General features: G+C 29.2%; 3 protein-coding genes across 4 annotated transcripts; all 3 read left to right on the top strand.

Annotated features, from left to right (window-relative positions):
* The first annotated feature begins 288 nt into the window (after positions 1-288).
* Positions 289-1,047, top strand: LOC129896498 (ethylene-response factor C3-like). Its single transcript, XM_055972421.1, has one exon. It carries the CDS (start codon positions 331-333, stop codon positions 862-864), a length of 534 nt encoding a protein of 177 aa, XP_055828396.1. The 5' UTR covers positions 289-330; the 3' UTR covers positions 865-1,047.
* Positions 1,048-5,453: 4,406 nt separating this feature from the next.
* LOC129896488 (ethylene-response factor C3-like) lies at positions 5,454-6,171 on the top strand. Its single transcript, XM_055972411.1, has one exon. The coding sequence runs from the start codon at positions 5,555-5,557 to the stop codon at positions 6,113-6,115; it is 561 nt and encodes a 186-aa protein (XP_055828386.1). The 5' UTR covers positions 5,454-5,554; the 3' UTR covers positions 6,116-6,171.
* A 10,278-nt stretch (positions 6,172-16,449) lies between these two features.
* On the top strand, positions 16,450-17,298 carry LOC129896509 (ethylene-responsive transcription factor 15-like). 2 transcript variants are annotated; one of them, XM_055972441.1, is made up of 2 exons: positions 16,450-16,771; positions 16,877-17,298. In XM_055972441.1, the coding sequence occupies exons 1-2, from the start codon at positions 16,531-16,533 to the stop codon at positions 17,029-17,031; spliced, it is 396 nt and encodes a 131-aa protein (XP_055828416.1). In that variant the 5' UTR covers positions 16,450-16,530; the 3' UTR covers positions 17,032-17,298. The 2 variants fall into 2 exon arrangements, with proteins under 2 accessions (XP_055828416.1, XP_055828407.1); XM_055972432.1 differs by having other exon boundaries at positions 16,450-17,292.
* The last annotated feature ends 5,742 nt before the right edge of the window (positions 17,299-23,040 follow it).

Raw genomic sequence — 23,040 nt, 5'->3', positions numbered from 1 at the left:
CAAAATGACCATTTCATTCACTATACCAAAAATGATTTTTACCGATAATTAATTAATAGTAATAGCTTAATAACTATTAAAATTATCTTTTTAGAGGTAATTAATATTCTTTGTAAATGTCGCTAAAGCATATAGCGACATTGAATCTAATAGCAATTAACTAATATCGATAAAACTTTTAACACTTTTTATTAATATGTATATTTATTGACGCTAAAAGTTATTTTTAAGGTAATGATTTTCTATTTATTCACCACAAAACATCCATTAAATATAATTTCTCAAGGTCTTGTCATTTCAACATATTTTTTTTCTTCATCCAAATTAAAGATGGATTCTTTTTCAATAGAAACAAGTTCTTATGAGGGAATCAAAATCAAAGATGAAGAAGAGATTACTACCTTCAAGATTAGTAATAATAATAATATTCTAGATCAAGAAAATACACAAAAGGGAAAACAATACATTGGAGTTAGAAAACGTCCATGGGGAAAATATGCAGCTGAAATTAGGGATTCGACGAGAAATGGAATTAGGGTTTGGCTTGGAACATTCGATACTGCTGAAGAAGCTGCTTTAGCTTATGATCAAGCTGCATTTTCAATGCGCGGTCCTTCAACATGCCTTAATTTTCAAGTTGAAAGAGTACAAGAATCGTTACGAGGATTCAAGTATAATGATAAAGAGGGTTCAACATCGTCTATAACTGAAGTTATAAAGGAGAAACACAAGAAGAGAAACAGCAAAGGTAAAAAGATAATTAAATCTAATAAGGAAGAAAATAATAATAATGTGTTGGTTCTTCAAGATTTAGGTCCTGATTTATTAGATGAACTCTTATCTAAGTGTTCAACTTCTGAATAAATTTCACCTTCTTTTTTTTTTCTCTAATTTATCATATAATTAAAAGTTTTATTGTTTCCTTTTTTTATTTTTCCCCAATATCTTTTGTATGAAACCCTAATGTCAGCGAATCAAAACTATCAGATTGACTTACAGTTTAGTAATATCGATGAGAGTTTTTTTAATATAATAGAAAAAAAAATACTTCTGTAAAATAAGAAAAAGAATCTCAGTTAAATAATTTGACAAATATAGAGGTTATTGGACATACATACTTGTTTTAATTTGTTGATCATTTTTGTTTTTGAGTTGTTTGATATCTTATGTTGTCCATATATCTTATTAGAGTAGGATAATTACTGTACATGTTCCAATCTTCTTGTTCAAATGTTGTAACCAAATCTGAATTATTTTTCTTTTATGTCTGATCAAATACAATAAAGTAAATCGAATTAGAGTAAAACAAAACTTTTGTTTTAGTTTCCTCCCTTTTTTTCTTGATGGTTGTTGTCAGTCTTGTTTGTTCTGTTGAACTTGTGAGGATCATTATTCCATTTCCAGGAGTGAATCTATGGTACGGTATTGATTAATTGTTATAGGTTTGTTTGAACTCAGTAATTTTTGTTTATGCTTATATGTATAGTAAGAGATTTATTAACCAAAACTTATTTGTTCGGTTTTGAGTTTTGACTTGACACATAATTTAAGAAAATAAAGAATATTTTTGTGTATTATGGTCTTAAACTAAAAATATGTAGAATGTGATAAAATGTTTCTTAATCTTATAGTTTTAAACATGTTACATGAAAAATTAGAATTAAAGAGTTTTATAAATAGGAAGTGACATTTTTTTCAAAACAGACTTCAAAAAAAAAGGTTAAACAAACAAATAATTTTTAGAATGTAATTTGTAATATGTAATATATTATAATATTTGTATAATTATTATTAGACTATTTAACTGTGATCTTAAACATCTCATAATATTTGGATCGCTATAAATACTTGTAGTTTTGTAAAGAAAAACTGAAATACTTTAATTAAATTATTTGCACATGTAGAAAAGAACCATTCTTTTGAAATAAATTAAAAGGAAAAAAGGTTTATTCATTTGATTAAAAAATTCTTCAAAAAATATTTTTCTAGAAAAATAAATTTTTAAAATGAGAAAAATAATTTCTCTGATGGAAATAAGGATAACAAATTTCACAAGTGATTGTGTTTTTTCGCCCTTCAACGCACATCATTTTCACATATATATATATATGTGTGTGTTTTGAATAATATATTTTTTTAATTTACATACCACATCAAATACAAAAATTAAATAAAAAATTCACTTATTTATTAAAAAAAGTATTTTTCTCCGTACTGAACACACCCTAATTTTTAACCCGTCATAAAATGCAATACAAAATAAAGGAAAAGGGATCAAAAATGTCCTTCGTTTATAATTTGGTCCATAAATGTTTTTGTCGTTAATACTTTGATCAACAAATGTCGTTATTGTTATTTAATGGGTCAAAAATCTTCTTTTTCAAATAAATATATTATTTATTTTTATTTTGAACACATTTTTTTCTAATAATATTTCTTTTATTAGCAAATGTTATTCCTACTTCAATTAGAAAAAAAATAAAAATTAAAAATATTTTTTATTTTATTATAATTATTTTTCATTTTTTTGATTAAAAAATTAATTATGGATTTAATATGATCTTTTATATATGACATATATTATGCGTTAAAACTTAGAGTACAGAAAATTATTTCTTTTTAATTGATAAAATGAGATTATGAAGAATAAAATAATTTGTTACGTTTTTATAAGTTAAAGTAGTTTAAAAAGAAAGAAAACAAGAATAGAGTTCCTTAAAATTATATTTTTTATAAGGAAAAAGATTTATTTATTTATTTATTTATATTAAATTAATAATAAGGATATTTTTAAATTAAAATATTAATAATAAAAATATTTTTAAATCAAATTATAAATGAATAACATTTTTGTTCATCTCGAAGAATTCAAGCGCATGTTTTTTACCCTTTTCCCAAAAATAAAACAAAAATATTATGTTAGTTGTCGTATTTAATGGACGTTTATTTTTATTTTTAATTAAAAAGAAAAGCTTGTGGGGGCTATCTATCAGCCGACGGAAAAAGACAAAATCTCAAATGTGAGGCTAAGATTCATTATGTTTACTTTAGATTTAATTATGAAAGAGACAAATTAATTAAAATATTGCAAAAAATAGAATAGAAAAGAAACTAAACTCGGAAAAAATAAATTCCTTTTTTCCCGTATTTATCAGTTAGATAAAACTGAAAATATTGAGTTTATAAGTTTTAAATTATTTTTAAAAAAGGTTATTACACTTTTTTATAATATAAAATGTACTCCAAAACTATCAAATTCGGCAGAACTTTATTTTTATTTGCAATCTTGAGTTCGTGGTGCATAAGCTTCCTTTTATTTTATTTTCTTAATTATGACATAACTGATTGCATCATCATGGACCTTATGATGATGTCATCCTATTTTTCGTAATAGTTTCAATGAACATGGACATTAAAATACCATTTGGATATTATCTTTGTTTTCTTTTTTTTATATAAAAAAAATTAGAATAATGCTTGGTTATATATATATATATATATATATATATATATATATATATATATATATATATATATATAAAGAGTATTTTTTTCAAAATAAAAATGTGCTTGAAGTATGAAACTAATGTTTTGACAAGTTTTTCAAGTGAATTACTTTTCCCTAACAAAACTTTTATCTCCTTTCGTTTTACAAGTTAAATGTATGTACAATCATAATTTTAATTTTTTATAAACTTTTTTTTAGATATCATTTTTTTTTTATGTTCAAACGCTTGCTAACACAACTTATTCTTTATTCCAAACACAATAGAAATTGATTAGAAAAGGTAAAAGATACCAAGTAATTGTACTTTTTTAAATTTAATAATTTAAATAAATATTACAAGAATTACCTCAATGTGTTCATTTTTGTAAAAAGAAAGAAACTTGATCTGTCCATTTTTATCATTTAGTTATCTGTTTCGAGGCTTACTGTATGTACCTGAATTATTTTATAGCTGATAGAACTGGCCAACTAGCGAAGTAAAGACAAAAGATGATGACTTTTGGGGAAAATATTGTTAAGCGCAGCCACCTTGAGTTGAAGGATTCGACAAAAAATTATACTATTTATATATAATTGTAATAATTTTATATATATATATAGTAGATATCAAACTTCTTTCAATTAATTTGTATATCTATATTTTAGATTTTAAACCTCTTAATAAAAATTATGGCACCACCACTATATACCACCTATTTTAGTTTCTTTATTTGTTTTAAAAAAGAAATTACATGACCATGGTTATTTTTTAGAAAGGTGAATTATTATATTAGACTATTAGGTGCTACCCTCTAGACATACACATATTCATATTAACAAAAAAAAACTTTGGATGCTTTTTGGATAAGAAAAAGTTCCAGTTGCCAGAGTCTTCGATAAGAAAAGGCGTCTGAGATTAATAGCTTTAATGTATGGTTATTAAAAAAAGAGTCGCCACATGTAATGAGGTGTACTGATCTATGACACATTCATATAAAAAAAAATTAAGTACGATTTTTATCGTTAATTCATGATTAATTTATTTGTAGCTATATAATTTATTAATTGCTAAATCAACTTGCTCATATTGATAGATAAATTTAGTCCAATTTTGATAGGAAGTATTTTTCTCTTTTTAGATTGGACGAATTTAAATTAGTCGAACTTAAAGTGAATATCAAATATTGAATAAAAAATAAAAAATCAAAGTAAACCAATAATGACTATGATAAGATAGTTTTGAACCTAAGATTTCCCAAGATAACATTTTACAAGAGGATAATATTGACATCTACCTATCAAGTATACTTCTCATTTTAAAAACATCCCTATCAATAATGTTAAAATGAAATAGACTTCTATAGATTCCAAAATATATGCTCAATATTTTGTTTTGCTATTAAAGATAGTTATATTTATGTAATACAGTATCATAGTAAAATTAGGGACATTTCTATTCAAATTTTGTCCCTTTGAAGGCTTAATACTCAATTGTTTTTGGCCATGATTTTTTTCACTATTATATAACAATTATGGAAAGTAAATCATGATCAATTGCTAATTAATCCTTGTCCTAATCTTATTTATCGACAAACCTCAATATATATATATATATAAACTTCTAAATCTAGTACAGATGCCACGGCATTAAACCAACTTGTCAAATAATTATTCCCCACTTGTTCACTTATTCAATTAATCCAATAATGTCCCTCCCATGTTCATTAATTTACAACCCAATAATTTTCATTCAGATATGATATATGTATTAAGAAATTCATTAAATATTTGTATATATAAGTATTTAACGATAAACTTAGTTATTATTGTATATTAATTTTAGATCCTATAGAAACTTATAAACTTTACATCCTGTAAAGACATAAAATAATTAAATTAATGGTGCTTTACATCATCAGTATTAGTGTATATAACTTTAAATGTAATCACGAAAGACATGTTGATTAAGCTGGTCCACTCATATATTCAAAACTTTATACTAAAATATCTATAATAAGGTGAGATATATCAAAGAACAAAAAGAAAGAAAAAATATCTCCATTTCAAATGGATTTAAAGATTCAAGATGAGAAAATAAGTTCAAATATTTCTATTTTCTCTCCTGATGAGGAAGTTGAAGTTAAAGTTGAAGCTCAATCAAATGATGATGAGGAATTATTAGAAGTTAATAATTATAACTTCATTATTCCAAAAAAGCCCCACAAGTATATAGGTGTTCGAAAACGTCCTTGGGGAAAATATGCAGCTGAAATTAGGGATTCAACGAGGAACGGAATTAGGGTTTGGCTTGGAACATTTGATACTGCTGAAGAAGCTGCTTTGGCTTATGACCAAGCAGCATTTTGCATGAGAGGTCCTTCAATTTGTTTGAATTTCTCAGTGGAAAAAGTGCGCGAATCGCTAACAAAAATGGAATGTAGCTACTTATTGGAAGATGGATTAATGTCACCAGCTGAAGCCCTAAAAGAGAAACACAAGAAGAGATCAAGTAGAATTTCAACAAGAATGAAAAATGTTAAACAAGAAGAAAATGTGTTGATATTTGAAGATTTAGGTGCTGATTTGTTAGATGAATTATTATCTGAGTATTCTTCAAGTTCAAATTAATCTATAAATTTCTACATCTGTAAATACATCTAGTAAATCTCAAAAAGAAAATTGAATGTATGTTGCTTTTCCATTTTATTTTTATAGTTTTTTGTTCTGATAAAATCAAAATGATATAGAGAAGATTAGAATTAATAGTCTGTCTGCAAAGATGAGATGAGATTTATAGTTCAAATGAGATGTGAAAATTCTTATTTGGAACCCTAGACTAGAACTTGGTGCTACCTTGTTCTCTCTCTTCTTTCTTTTCTTGTTTTTTGCTCCGACCTAGTGGTGGGGTGAATTTAAAATTTAAATCTGATTAATTGATTTTTACCGATGAATTGAGCACAATTTTGAAAATTTAATTTTGGAATATAATTTTTATTAAAAAATTTGTGGTTTTTGATGTATAAATTTATATTTCATCTAAAAAATATTGAGTTCAGTTGAATTTAGTTGATTTTTCACCTACATCAACCATTGTTTGCTCCTCCTAGCTATTATTCAAGAGTTTGCTTTTATTCTATTTTTCATATTTTAGATTTTATTGATGTTAATAAGGATAAAATTTATGTATATTTTATCCTCCTTAAATTTTATTTATTGAATTATATTGGATATATTATTATTGTGATAGATTTCACTAGGTAACCATTATCACAAAAATTCGTCTAGAAGATCGCAATCTTCAAAAATTAGAAAGTCACTATCATTTCTTTTGACTTTAAATACTAAAGTACTTTAATCAAACAAATTATATATTATTAGTATTTTCTTAATTTATGAATTAGTAAAGTAGATTTTGATTAATTTGGGATGTTTCTTTTGGTCACTTGTTCAAAATATGGTCTTTGAAATAGTAAACGTTGACAATTAGGGTTATTACAAATATTCAAGAACAAGAGTGATATCATGACTTGCTAGTCAATTAACTAATATTTATTCATATCTTTTCTTTTTCCCACTTCAATCAGCTCATTCTTATGGCCTTTTCACTTATGATGTTCCATTAATGTCTAATATAACTATAAATAAATAAAAATTTGAGAATATAATTTTTCAGTTTTAAATTACTTTTTTGCATAATCGAATCCAAAATTTTAATTTGTTCGATAATTGGATTTTGAAAAATCAGACATACACCCGACAATAATTACAAAGAGTTCGAGCAACATAACACAATTTAGAATAATGCAAAGAATTATTCTCTTTGAAGTTCACATATTTATTGTAGCAAGAAAGTTATCAATGGGTTGAGCCAAACAAGCCTCAAGGCCCAAAAACTATTTTTGTATTCGAAATTCACTGGTTAAATTAATTGAGATTTACAACATGTAAGATTCATTTAGAAAAGAAAGTGCTCTCTATCAGAAATTTCTTTATTTCTAAAGCTCAAAAGAGGTTATCAGTAATGTGAATTTAGAGTAACCTCTTTCGAGTTATAAATGGAAATTCTAAGCGTAGGATTACTCGTACATGTTATCATAAACCAACAATACACTTGTGGAAATGTGGTACACCTAGAAGTGGTAAAATTAGCCCATAAAAATATAACTTATTTAAATTTGTACGCATTATTGAATCGCTCATTTATTAGCTTATACCAACCCATATTTCAATTCATAAAAAAATAGATTTATACGTAATCCAAATTAACCAACGAGTAAATTTTGTCAAAATATTTTCAAATATATATTTTTTAATTTGATATATTATATATAGTCATAATAAAAAATAGTTTTATTATATACTAAAAAATTATAAAAAATAATAATAAAATAATTAAAACTTAGTAATTATAAGAATTGGACAACCTTGAATTATGATCTGCATTTAATCCTTTCAGCCCAAGTAATTTTTGAGAGAGTAAATAATCTGCCTATTTATGTAACTCATTATATTTTAACCTTTTCATATTTGATCCAACTCGCTTATATAATACTTTCAGATGCACCATCTCAGAGATGATGGTGGCATAAACAACATTTTATTTCAATTACAACAGTATCGATCTATTATTATAATTCCTCTGGTTAGTTAGCAGGTGTAAATATGCGGTAGCTAACGTTACATGACCCCTTATTATAAAAAGTTGCTCCATCACTACTTGAAGAGAAACGATAGAATTAACAAATTATATCATTGTTGGTTTGATTTAATAATTAAATAAATTATAAAGAACAAAAAAATTGTAATGATCTTTTTCCGTCGTTTGAAATAGGTCAATGGGGAAGGATTTCGGGTCAGAAAATTTCGGATAGTAACTTCGTAAAAATTTAGCCTAGGCCAGACGTGGACGAATTCTGAGTCAGGTGAAGTCTAGGGTGACCATGTGAATGGTGGGAGAGCGAATCTCTGATCTATTTAGATAAGTTGATAGCCAAGACGATAAGAAACATTTACGGCTTCGCAGAATCGCATTCGGGCGAGTAAAACTCCCGAAATCGGATTTGGCATGAAGGATATATTTTAATATGTCTTGGGAAGAGGGTATGTTGTGAAAAGGGAGTCTTGGAGACTCTGTACGAGCTCTCTATCTCCGCTTATCCCGCTAGAGCGGGATTACTGCCACCAGAGTGGGATGGGTCCTGCCAAAGTGGGGTGGACGTGACTTAAGTCAGGAAAAACCTCAGAAATGGTCTTTTTCTGCAAAATCAGTTTCTAAGACTTCAGGAGGCGACCTAAGGCGAATTCCATCAATTTCCCACGGATTTTCACGCTTAAGGTAAGTATTTTACTTCCTAAATTCATCATTTGATTCCTAGAACCTAGAAACTATAGTTGATAATCATTGGAGGAGGGTTTGAACTGAAAACTAATGGTGGAAATAGCCCTAGGGTGGGGTTAGGATCATGGGTTTGTCTTAGGATGAGAATTGTGTTATTTTTTATGATAGTTAGGCCATTGTGTTGATCCTCTATATGTATTTACTGTTTTCTAGACCAAGAACGAAATGAACGAACTCGGAAAGAGAAAGCTCTTGCATTGTAAGGTTGTTGAAGCATGAATTTGAGGTAGGTGATTGTTTTGTTTCTTGTGTGTGTTTCATATACTTGATAAACTGCTTCATGATATGCATATGTGTGAAATGATTCTTGCTGGCCTGTTTTTGTGATGATCTTGTTCTTGGTGATATAATACTGTAAATATTAAATGTATTTGTGATTGTGGTATGATTGGATTGGGTGTCACGTTTCGACACATAAATTGGATTGGGGTCACATTTTGACACACGTTTGTATCAGATGTCACGTTTCGACATATATTTGGATCGGGTGTCACGTTCCGACACAAGGTTGATTGTTTGTAGGTCCCATGAGAGGACCCTTATGTGAAGTTATAACATGTTGAAGATATTGATTGTGTTCTTGCTGAATATGGTGGAAGATGAGATTGGTTAACTTATTCTGTATATAGATATGTTTGTTATGTTGAGTTTACTTGTCTATGATCCGCTTACTGGCTAACCGCGTGATCCTACCAGTACACCGTTGATTTTGTGTACTGATACTACACTTGCTCTGTCTTTTATTGAGAACAAGGCATATTTAGCTGGCTGCGGAGAGACCTCGTTTAGAGGAGTGACTATTGTTTGAGTTCAAGGGTGAGTTGTTTCTTTTAAGTTGTTGTGAACTCTCTTATTTTCTAGTCCTTTTTCCAGGACTTAGATTCAAATATTGATTTAGTTCATTACTATGTTTCTTCTTCTTTTGGGGTTGTATCTCCTTGTTTTAGATTATTTTTTTTGTTTAGAGTTTTGGTGCAGACGATTTTTAGTTTAGGATGTGTTTACTTCCGCACATTTTTGGGTTGATAACTAGTTTTTTTTTGAGTTTATGGGAAATCAACATTTATTCTTGTTTTACACCTATTTTGCATCCTTAAGTTTGGGATTTCTTTGCGATTAGTGTTGTTGGGCTGTTTAGAATGGTTCTCCCACCAAAGAATTAGTGTGGGTGTTAGTCACGACAGGTCAAGATCATGACACAAATAAACAAATGAAACATGATTTTTGAGCCTTAGGGGCATAATTATGATATGTTATTCAACCCAAATTAAAAAAATCAATCTTGATCCAAGCAAAACCTAGATATACTGAAATAGATTAATAAGTTAATTAATGCATTTTTTACTCCTTTAATCTCAAATTATCTATCGTATTTTTTTATACGTCTCTTAAAATACATTAGAAAGAATCCAATTTTTACTATCTTGCTCTTATTTATGTCTTAAGATATAATACTCTTCATATAATATTTCTAGTATTGAAGAAGTATTTGTTTATCTTCAAGAACAATCGATCACCATTAAGGATAAAATAGAAAAAATAATTAATTTTGTCTTAAATTTTAAAAAAGATAAATAATTTGAAAAAATCAAAACGAAAGATTATGTATGGACCCAATCTAAAAGATTTAAAAACTCCTCGAGACGACAGTAAAAGACAAACAAGGGGTGAAATTCAATGGGTTATGTTGCACGCTGAAATTTTAAATTAAAAAAAAATGCTGATCAAACGATTTTAACATTATTTATAATATATCAAAATGACAAATTATTTAATTTCCAAAAAGAAAGGAGGTTTGTAAAATGTTTGTTTGATAAAGCTATCTGATATCTTTATCTATTGACAAATAGTAATCGATAGATACATCATAAAATTAATTGAAGTACGCATAAATTGACTCAAAAATAATATTTATGTAAAATATATACATAATTCTAGTCGAACACAAAATAGTTCAGATTGTCATTAAGCTTCATAAGTGAACAAAGAAAAAACAACTCTATAATCAAAATATTTATTCTTTTCCTTCCTTGTCGGTTTTTTTTGTAAGTCCGCTACTCTATTCTGCTCACGAAATTAGTCATATTGATCAAATACTTGACGTATCAGCTAGGCAATAGACATTAAAAATCAGTTAAAATAAGGATAACTTTATTATAATTTTTAATTATGTCAGTTAATTAATATTGATTATAATTTACACACCCAATTTTAGACACTTTAAAAGTGCCAACTTTATTAGTTTGCGTGACTTTAATTAATTATCAATAATTCTTTCTTTTAGTTTATCTATCAATTTATCGTATTAACTTAAAGGTAATTACTAATTTACACAATTGATATTAAAGCATTTGTTCTTTGTGTAATAAGTATACTATATTCAATTTTCAGTAAGAAGAGCTTCCTCCTTTAGTTTAACCATAATTGGGCTGATTAGTTAAATGCATAAAATAAAAGAGAAAATATATCATTCAGCTGAATAATCGAGTTGAGCAAAGACGACTAATAACATTTTGATTTTGACTTTGACTTTGACTTAGTTCATAAATTGGTTCTATCTTAAATGAGTTGAGCTAAATCACGAGTTTAAGAGAGTGTATTACTCAACAAAACAATCGAGTTGAGCAAAGATACGATCAATCGAGGCAAACCTTAATTCAACTTTGTTAATACAATGGCGACTATGACATGTTCAAAATGGTACCTAGACAAGTCGAGTTGAGTCAAATCGAGCTAATATGCAAGAGATCTAGTTAAGTTAGGTGCTTAGGCTTAAAATTAACTACACAATTAATAGGATAGTTCAGTGCATTAGGTATTCCGCATTCATACGGAATGCAAGGAAGGGAAGGGCTAGTGTGCATGTAATGTAGTCAGCTTATTCTATACAAACATCTAGGGTTGTACAGGGCAAACCGATAAACCGCATCAAACCGACAAATCGAACTAAACCGGAAAAAAACCCGACTAGTGGTTTGGTTTGACTTGGTTTGGTGTTTGGAAAAAACACTCGACCATTATAGGGTTGATTTGGTTTTAACTAAAAAAAATCAAACCGAACCCAAACCGACCCGATTATAGATATACTACTTTTAAATTATGTTATACATAAAAATATTTATTAAAATGTAATTTATAAATATTTTTTTAAAATTTTTCATAATTTTTGTTTTCTTTCTTACATTTAGATTTGGACTTGAGAAACCCATCTAAATAACATTAAAAAAATCCATCTTATAAAGTTATATTATAAAGTTAAAACTTCAAACAGTGTTCTGCCTCCATCTTATATGTTGATATTTTGTACTAGAACTCTTTTTAAGAAGCACTGTTTTGTGCTTTTTATTAGATACTATGAAAAACCTGAGAAATCCGAAAAAGCCGAAAAACCCAAAAAATCCAAAAAAATTCGAAAAATCTGAAAAAATTTGATATCGAAAAACCCGATTTTTATTGGTTTGGTTTGGTTTATAGATTTAATAACCCGACACAAATGGTTTGATTTGGTTTGTAAAAAATCCAAACCAACCCGGTCCATATACACCCCTACAAACATCAATGACAGATATTATAATTCAAATAAATAATCTATAAATCATGTGAAAATAATTTTTTTGTTGCTCTAATGCTTCGAGGAAACATCAACAAAGTTAATAAAAGAAAAAATGAAGATAAAAGAAAGTCAAGAAATATTTAGGGTTTCACTAGTAACTTTAGGGTCGTTTAATGTGGGGGATAAAAATAAATAATTTTGAAATAAAATAGTAGTCCAAGAATAAAATTTAGTTTCTTGTTTAGTTGTTAAGTTTGGATAACTTATCCTATAATTTATACCATAGTGATAAAATAAGTTATTCCATTTACATGATAAAATAAATTATCTTAAAATAATTAATATCAAAATAATTAATCGTGAGATAACTTGTTTCGAATAAGATGACCCCTTAATATATTGTTTACTTTTTTAGTTAGGAAATAAGTGCTTGTGGGGAATACTAGCCGACGGAAAAAGACAAATTTCCCAAACGTGAGGCCCAAAGTTGTTGCCTCACATAATTTTTTATTATTGTAAAAAGATTTAAGTTATATATATCGATAATATAATAAAATTTATATGAATACATATGCAGTATTTCCTTTGTTAATATATTTGTGTGAATTAATTTGATACGGAGTATGTATTAATTTTTTTTTTTAGTTTTTGTGATTTTAAATATGATAGTTGAAAAGTTAAATTTAAAAGATTGTCAATAAAGAAAAAAGATTTTTTTTAATTGAAAACGAATTAAAAAGAAAGTGAGACAAATAAATTAAAATAGAGGGAGTATAATTTAATAATTATAACTTATTTAACATTATTTATTAATATTATCGTACAAATCATTTTTACACAAGGATTACGTAAATAAAACTGAGGTTCCCGTTTGGTCAGGGATAATTTTCATTTTTTTTGGAGTTTTATCCCGGAATATTTTAGACATAGTTACGTTGTTACAATTCTACGGAATTTAATTTCTTTTCGAAATTTGACTTACTGTAAATTAATGTTTTCACACAATTTTCACTGTAAACAACTCATAAAAATACAAAAACAATTTCAATTTTTGTTCATCTCTAAACACAATTAATTTTCAAATATCATTTTTCACATAAAAATAAATATTATTTTTTAAAATTTCACTTTTTTATGTCCAAAACACCCGCTAAAATTCAAAATTAAATTTCCCAAAATGGGAAATGGAAGACAGAGAAGATGGCAATCTTGAATGGACTAGAAGAGGAGTGGCAAATTAAATTCCCTGAATGGACTATGATCTTTTTGAAATCCTACTCTTGCCAATAATTCGAGAAGTCTCATTTTAGGAGTTAAATATTTCCTATCGAAGGCAATTTGTTTCCCAAAATCCGAATATGATACCTTGGTGGTTAAGAAAAGAAGTAGGCACGTGTCTTTAGCTTAATATCACAAAAGAGAGTCACATTGTGACCAATTTGAAGTTTAATTTCCATCGCAACAATGGATAAATACTTTGCAAATGATAAAATATTATAAAAAATACATTGACTTTGTTGTCACGATCCACTGAAATTCGATTATGATGAGGAATGAGTAGGAGAAGTGTCACCTCTTTGTAAAGGTTTAAATTGACTTGTAGAACCTATCTTTGATTTAATAAACAAGTTGATGTGCATATGTATTTCATGATAGATATATAATTAGATTATGATAAGACAGTTTCAACTATGAGAAAATTGAAACTTAGGATTAATTGGATTACATAATTAGCTCAAATTACCTCAACATACAAATGATCAGTCAAATTAACAAGGTGGGTCAAAATCAACTGAGTTAATAACTAAATCGATTATTAACCAATTTTATATCAAATTTAGACGAATTGAGCGGATTACGTTTGCAAAGGCTAATTTTGCTGCCCCTAATTATTTTTTACTATGTCATAAAATTTCAAACCTGTCCCGATGATTTACACATATATAGTCATCTTATCAATCTAGGTTTTGATAAAATTTCAATTTTCTATTACCTCTATTAATGTAAAGGCTGCTGTGAGATTTTGGCCATAACTTATTCTAGGGACTACTAATAGGAAATTATTTATTTTAATTATCTGATGTTGAATTAATGATTTTTTTTCATTTACTTTTTAACTGCATAATTCGCTGTAACAAATAAAAAATTTTGCGGCAATATTAAATATAAATATTTATAATGAGCACTCTATATAACATTAACTCAATTATCCTTAAATATTTTTATAAAAAGAAAAATATGTTGTCCCTAAATATCTCTTTTATTGTAATGATTTAGTACCTCTATTTGAATTTAATAATTTATATAGTTCCACTTGAAGGAAAATATGATCAAGGTTTCAAATTGATTTAACATTTTTTGATCAGATCACTTAAAATATAATTATTATGATCGTCTATAATAAGATGATTTATTAACCTGAAAACCAACGTAAGTAACACGCTACAAGCCTACGACATATCAAATTAATAAAAATAAATTGATAGTGTAAAAAAAGTGAAGCAACAAGTATATAAATTAAATCATTTTCAGATACATGGCCTTACTATATAAACTTCCAAAAAAAGAGGTAGACTTTTCATATATAGACTGCAAAATATATGTCCAACTATTTGTATTTTCTGTCCTTTTTTCTCTTTATTTTTAGGGTAGGGTAGGGGAGCTAGTGTGGTGGTGGGGGAGGCCTAGATCATATTAATCAATTAATTATCCTTACTCCAATTAATTATTTAATTAATCTCTTAATGAGCCTAATCCAGCTCAATATTAGCAATTAAAGTAAAGTGGATCAGTTGTAAACCCCTTTTTCCTAATCCCCCCCCAAAAAAAAAAAATAGACAAAACCCTAGAAAAAATAAGATCCTAAAATCTAATATTCATGCCTCAGCATTCCAACTTGTAAAAAGGTTCAGTAATTAAGTGCGAATTCAGAATTTGAATGAGTTCACTTATTTGTATTGAATTCACTATACATCTAACGTTTTGGTCAGAAAATATTTATTAAAATTTTAATAATTTTCACATATATATTTATGTATGGCCTAGAAGTATATTCTTTAATAGGCATATTCCAACTAGTCAAAGAATCATTATCAGTTAGGGACTGATAATTAAAATTTTACCGTTACTTTATGGGCTCCTTTCACGAATGGCCTAGAAGTAACTCATTTTACATTATCAGTGCGTTTTAATTCGTGAAAGGAGCCCATAAAGTAACGGTAAATTTTTTCTTTGCAACGACCTCAGTTAGGGACTTCGAACCATTTTAGGGGTGATCGGCACCATTGGTTATACTATCCATATATAGTTCATGAGTTTGAGTTGTGAAAACAACCGCTAACGCTTGTATCAGTGTAGTTTATCTACACAACAAAGGGTACGGCCCTTCCTGGACCCTACAGGATGCTTCGTGCACAGTGCCAATGATTTGATAGTACCAAGATTTTTCTTTATCCTCGTTAGCCTAGGTGACTCAAACTAACAATTTTGAAAGTGAGGGGTGATTACCATCCGAGCAATTTCCTCTGAATTATTTAAATCAATCAAACTCTTCAATAATGTCCCTCCTATGAGCCCGTTTGGATGAGCTTAAAAAAATAACTTTTATGTATGAAGTGCTTTTAGAATTTTGAAGTGCTGAAAATTATTTTTATAAATAAGCAGTTGAGTGTTTGGATAAAAGTGTTTATGATGTGAATTTTAGGGTTAAAAGAATAAAAAAAGGTAGTTTGAGAATTTAGTTAAAATATAAGGGATATAAAAGTAATTTTCATGGTCAAAGAAAAATGACTGTAAGTACTTTAGAAAAAAAAAGTTAGGAATCCTAACTTTTCATTTTTGACTGACTTTAAGAACTTTATGACTTAAAGTCAGCATTAGGCAAACACGTCCAAAAGTTAAAAAGGAGCTTTAAGTTGATTTTGACCAACTTAAAGTCAATCCAAACGGGCTCTATTTCTCTTGATTTCTTCCTTAAGTTCCAAGAGTTCCCCATTAAGGGAAATCCTCATAAGTCTATATATACTTTATACTAAAAAATATCTACATTACATTATACATCATATATCAAAAAGACACAACACTTAATTATAGATGGATTTGAAGATTCAAGATCATGAGAAACTAATCTCAATCAAAGTTGAAGAATCATTTTCACCCTCCATCTCCAAGGAATTAGAAAAACACTATATAGGTGTTCGAAAAAGGCCATGGGGAAAATTTGCAGCTGAAATTAGGGATTCAACAAGGAATGGAAGAAGGGTTTGGCTGGGAACATTTGATACTGCTGAAGAAGCTGGTTTGACTTATGACCAAGCCGCTTTTTGCATGAGAGGTCCTTTAACTTGCCTGAATTTCTCAGTAGATAAAGTGCGCGAATCACTAACAAAAATGGAATTTAACAATCTTAAAGATGGATCGTTTTTGTCTCCTGTTGCAGCCCTAAAAGAGAAACACAAGAAGAGATCAAGTAGAATTTCAAGAGAAAAGAAGAATATTAAAGAAGAAGAAGAAGAAAATGTGTTGATATTTGAAGATTTAGGTCCTGATCTATTAGATGAACTCTTATCTGAGTACTCATCTTGTTCAAATTAATCTACAATATTTCACATTTGTAAGTAATTTCTTGTTCATGGTTTAATTCTATGTTGTTCGTACCTTCAAAATATTGTAATATCTGTGTCAGATTCTCCAAGAATACACTATTTTTAGAGAATCCAACAATGATATTTTATGAGATGTGTGAAGCAACATAGGTTTAATTTACCATTCTTTTTTATTTGGTCCTTTTTTTTCTGGTCAATATTGTTTGTTTTGACAATAACATACTCGGAATAACATACTCGGTGTAAATGGAATCGGTTTGCTTTCTCTATAATTAATCCAAAGGATTCAAGATCCAATAGTTCACAATATTCATCTGAAGTTGAAGTTGAAAGATTCAAAATTATTAAATCGTGTTCGAACATGAATTTCACTTGAAAAAAAAAAGTATGTTTGACTGATTTGTAAGATGAATTTTTTATTTTACCTGGATTACAACTTCAACAAATTCTTCAATATTTCACCAGTATTATGTACCAAATAATGATGTCTATTGTAAAAACAAAAATTAAAAAATAATGATGTAATCTGAACCATTGTTTAATTCATTATTTTGCGAATAATGATGTCACAACCATCATTTCGAACTACTGAAATTCACTATTTTATTTTCTTAATTTCTCTTCTTTTGTGCTAGTTTCTAGCTATGTTACTCACGTTCTTTAAAAATGTCATTGCATCCATGTCTAATTCTTTTATAAAGTACTATTTTTGGAAAATTTGATGCAAATCCGACCATATTTTTAAAGAGTCGCAATATAGATTAATTCTAGTTAATTCCTAATTTCAGAAGAAGAAACAAAGTAAAATATTGTACTACCTTTTCTATAAAGTTTTGGCATATTAATACTGTTTTTGTGACACAAATTTAGACATATACTGACGTATTGTTATTATTACATATAGAAAGATTGTGATCTACAGGAATTTGGAAGTCACTATCATCTACTTTAACTTGAGGCTCCTACATATACTCAAGTACTGAAACAACACACTAGTCATATTATTAATTCTTTAAAAGAAGAATATAATTAGCATATCAATATATGTTGATTTATTATTTTAAGAAAAAATGTCTTTCCTTTGTTCAAGGATATTGGTCCTTGAATAGGTCTATCATAGATATATTTTTACATAATTAAATCAATGAAAGATAATTACATGTCCATAACTAGGGTAAAATTACATATATCTTAGGTGTGAAACTAATAATTTTTTGAATTTTCTTATTCAAATTTCTAGCACCGTCGCTATCCATAATAAGTAAAGATAACTATATATGTAACTGTCTATTATAAATGAAAATAGTAAATTGAGAAATAAAAACAGTGCTATTTTCTATTTTTATCTTGGCATTTTATTGAGGTACTTCAATTTGTTTGATGATTGTATGCATTTAATTGATTCAAATCATAATTCGAGAATATGCTAATTTATTTGTAGTTTTGAAACCAAGTTTGGCGCAATATTTACTTCTTATTATAGTATTAGAGTCGGTCCATTCCTAATTCTTAGTTATATATTCCGTGTTAGTTCTTAATGTTATGTTGTCCACACTCAAGTTGTTCAATCTTGAGGGTGCGCGGACGTATTACAAACAAATTGGTGGAGGAAATGGATCATCGGGCAATCATAATCTTTTAAGCTAGTTTTTGAGATTGAGTTATGTCCAAAATTTATTCGTCATGGAATCAGTCTATCACGCTCAGACCTGTTCCAATATTACGTTTATTACTCAGTATACGGCGTTGATATTATGTTGTCCACGCTGCAGATGTCCAATCCTAGGCATGTTGGGAAGTGTTAAATACTTAAATGTCACACATGTTGGCAGAGGAAACAGATCGTTATCTCCTTATATGGTCTCATATCATACAATCACAATATTTTAAGCTAGCTTTTGAGATTGAGTTAGGTCCAACGTTCATTTCTTATCGGTAAGGGTTATATGCTATTTTGTGCCTAGTTATTTTATTCTTCTCTATTGTGTCTTGAGCTTTGATGTTTTGAGATTGAGTTAGGTCTGACCTTAATTATTTTTTCTCCTTCTGTCTCATATATATATAAATATATTTCCAGTAGCATGGGAGACTAATTATCAGTAAAAAAATTTACTATATACCTTACATTTTATGCATAGTTAAGTTCTCTTGATTGATATTTTACTTCCTTCTCCAAAATACCACTTCAAGAAATGGTGAATGGTACTTTCTAATTCTATTATTCTTTCCAATGCTATAATAATTGTTTTCATTATCTGTATATATTAACATAGAGGAGCTTTTGATTTGATGATATATAGCTAATTTGAGTTTTCCGAAGAAGGAGGATCACTTGGTGACTTTCTGTAGTACTGTGGCTAAGACTCAGATAGACAACTTACTCCTTAGACAGTGTGATAGAAATTTATCCCGAGTATTTTATAACTCAACATAAGCTTTTGGAAATGGATTTAGAGATTAATCGAAAGAGAAATTAGAAAAAGGCTTTGTATGACTTATCGAGGATTAAACGGGGTGGCTTGACTACTGACGGAGCTAAAGGTGATGGGGGAGAAGTTGATGACGATGGGAGCTTGGGGTGGGGATGCAAATAGAATGTGGGATTGGACAGATAATTGTATTTAGAGAATTAAGTAGCTAAAGAGTTGTTGAGGGTCTCCATAGGTAATTACTGCAGGTGGACACCGAGGGAACTGGTGGTGGCATGGAGCGGTCCAAGGGTAAGTTGAATACAACAAGATTTCCTATAGAAAGCTGTTCAAGAGCAAAGATGAGGAGGAGAAAGAGCTAATAAGGAGAAGTATTATGCTTTAGGTTCTATCGGAAACAGTTTCTCTTACTACTCTCCCCATATTCTACTTATGGGATTAAGGGGGTGTGGTGTTGTTGTGTTAACAGAACAGAGCTAAAATTTTGATTTATGGGCTTATGATTCTAAAATATACAGTTTAGTAAATTCTTGATAAGTCATTTATACATATTAAGCGGATATTTACATGTTAACATGTATAAATTTGAACACACAGGCAAAACTCTAGCATCGCCCTTGTATATATATAGTTGGCAAATTCATCATGCTGCAATTACTGCAATTGGTGTTCTATCATAAGGATGTTCAAAGGTAATAGTAATATGTTCAAAGGATATGGTACAGCTTGTTGAGACTATTGTGAAACTAATCCATGATAAGAACCCTCGAGTGCAATGGGCGACAATTCATGCAATTGATCAGCTATCAATATATCTGAACCCGCATTTTCAAGAACAATATCATCAGCAACTTCTTCCAGCTTCAGTAGAAGTATTGGATGATGTTGTTATTCCATTGTAAGTACATATCGTTGCCTAGTAATGTCTTCTCGTTTGTATAGAAACGTGCAACTTCAGGTATATATACTGTTGTTCAATCACAATTGCAGTGCAGATATGTTGAAACCTTAACTGCACAAGTTAGTGAGTAAATTAGTCGGGTTTCTACAGGTAATGTCACATTTACCAATCTACAACATATTTATTCTTTCTCGTGTATTAGAGTAAATGAACATAAGCTTTTAACTGTTAATATCTTGTTTCATCACAGGTACTCTACTTTCCGAGGTTCAAAAAGAACTTGTTTTTGGTTTAAGTCTCTGGTGTTACCTTGGGATACTGCAGGAGGACTCTGCATACGTATATGATTCTATAATGCCTTATCTGAAAGTTATCTTGGTAACTGCTACTGAAGATACAAGTTGAGGCTTCTTGCCAAATCTTTTGAATGCATTACCTAGATTATGTTGAAAAGGTGAATAAAGTTTAAGTCTCCTTCAAGCAGGCGTCGTATAAATATACTGTTTCCAGGAGCTGTCGATTAGCTAAGTGGACTTTTTAGACTTCAATAAGTTAGAACCACATAGAGTTACACCAGTCAGTGTTCAGAAAAAATGAATTTATATATGTTTAGAAAATGAGGGAATCAGTATTAGGATTGTGTGAATTGAAACTCTTGGTACTGCTGCACTCATTTCACTGAAAGAAACTCATGTGGAGGTAGATGATCCAATGAGGTGCCTTTTGTTACAAGTATGTTGATACAACTTCCATGTAAGTCATATGTATTAGTAGCATTATGTTTGAATGTAGATAGTTGTGCTGTCATAAGCAACTTATTGGAATAGATGTCTTCAGCTGAAATACAAATATTTTCTGTAGCACGATAAATGTCACTGATGGAACTAAAAAGATCGCGATAAGAAATGAACTTCTGGAATAAAAAGCCGTGGCCTGTCATATGCTATGCTGCTTTGCACCCGAGTTAAAGGAAGGGCTGCATTTGTGGGCTAGTGAGGCCTATCTAAAAAAATAATTTAGCAAGGCTTACAAAGGAGCACGAAGATTTCTGGTAAATTTCTACATGTGTCTTCTAATCATTCATTTCCGCGTTATAAACCATACCTGATGTTTGCTAATGGCATTTATTCCTTTTGTAGCAATGCCATTACTGTTAAATTCAGCTGCTTGTTCTACGAAAGAGTGCTTCTTGTAACAGGTTGTGGCAAGTCCCCAGTTCAAACGATATCTGACACTATAATCCAAGCTTTGCTTGACGCGTTAAAGAAGGTAATTAACCTAGTATCACAGCATGTTTGAGTGTGTTAGAGCCCCCCTCATAGGTTGGGAAATGAACCGGTGGTTTGCGTATATATGGACTTGGGCAAGACTCCGCTCACGAGCTAGCTTTTGGGGTTTAGTTAGGCCAATGTGTCATATCTTTACATGGTATCTGAATCTGGTCCATCCCTATTTGAACTCCTGTTACACGTTCCAGTTGGGCCTAGTCCCTTCTTGAGCTAGCTTTTGGAGTTGAATTACGTCCAAGTGATGTCATATCCTTATACAACAGAGTAATGATAGAACAGCAGAAGAAAGAAAGAATTGTAGTGTACCTTTTCCGCGATATCTCTGAGCAGTGTTGAGAAGAAGTATTCTGGTAAGTCTTATGTGATTTTGAATGTCTCATTAGTCATGATCATAAGCACAGCTATCTTAACTGAACGTCGTTTTTTATTATTAGACTTAGCTGAACTTCGTTAAAAACTGTAGTGGAGCATCCTAACGCAAAAAAAACCGGACAACATCATGCCTCTGAATGCATCTACTGTTGAGTAACAAACCCATCCCACATCGGATGGAGAACAAGAAACGTATTAATATATAAGTTCTTACCCAAATCCATTAGTATGAGGCCTTTTGGGAAGTGTCCAAAAACAAATCCGTGAGAGCTTGACTGAAAGTGGACAATATCGTACTAATGTGGAGGGGAGATTTTTGTGTTTAAAAGGAATTTTATGAAAATACGATCTAACCATGATTGAAATGTTTGTATAAATCTTTCTGAATTTTTTTTTGTTGAGTTTCCACAGCTATTTGTTAGTTACACACTCAATTTAAACATGGCTTATTTGTCACCACATCAAGTTTGAAACAGAATCACTAACAGAACATAGGCAGATGCAGAGTATTGGTATTGAATTCATCTTAACTTAGTATATTTCGCACGGTATATAAATATATGTGTAAAAATCTACAAATTACAATAAATAGTAGATATGAACCTTAAAGCTTTGACTTAGAGAAATGTAAAGCTTGTGGAACATATCCTGTGAAAAGTGTAGCTTTTGATCAAAGCAAAGCGCGAAAAATTCCAAAACTAATAAATAAATGCAAGATTTCGTTTTTTCAAAGTTTTAAACTAATATGATTAAAGTCATCAATTTCCCCTCAAAACTTTTTCCACCATATTTTGTAGAGGATATTTTTGCAAACAAATAATTTATTTTTTTGAAAATTATGAAATACATGTTATTTTTAATACACCAAATTAAATATTTAATAAGAAAAACAATCTCACTATAACTATTGCAAGCATAACTAATACTGTCATTACTTATATCATAATTCGTAATACATCATATTCAGCACTTTTCTTATATATCCTACCAAATGAAAAGAAATTAAA

Source organism: Solanum dulcamara, chromosome 1 (assembly GCF_947179165.1).
Source record: "Solanum dulcamara chromosome 1, daSolDulc1.2, whole genome shotgun sequence".
Taxonomy (NCBI): domain Eukaryota; kingdom Viridiplantae; phylum Streptophyta; class Magnoliopsida; order Solanales; family Solanaceae; genus Solanum; species Solanum dulcamara.
This window is presented reverse-complemented; position numbering and strand designations above follow the sequence as displayed.

Excerpts from the sequence above, each read along its gene's own strand:
- LOC129896498 (XM_055972421.1), top strand. The coding sequence starts at position 331 with ATGGATTCTTTTTCAATAGAAACAAGTTCTTATGAGGGAATCAAAATC.
- LOC129896488 (XM_055972411.1), top strand. The coding sequence starts at position 5,555 with ATGGATTTAAAGATTCAAGATGAGAAAATAAGTTCAAATATTTCTATT.
- LOC129896509 (XM_055972432.1), top strand. The coding sequence starts at position 16,531 with ATGGATTTGAAGATTCAAGATCATGAGAAACTAATCTCAATCAAAGTT.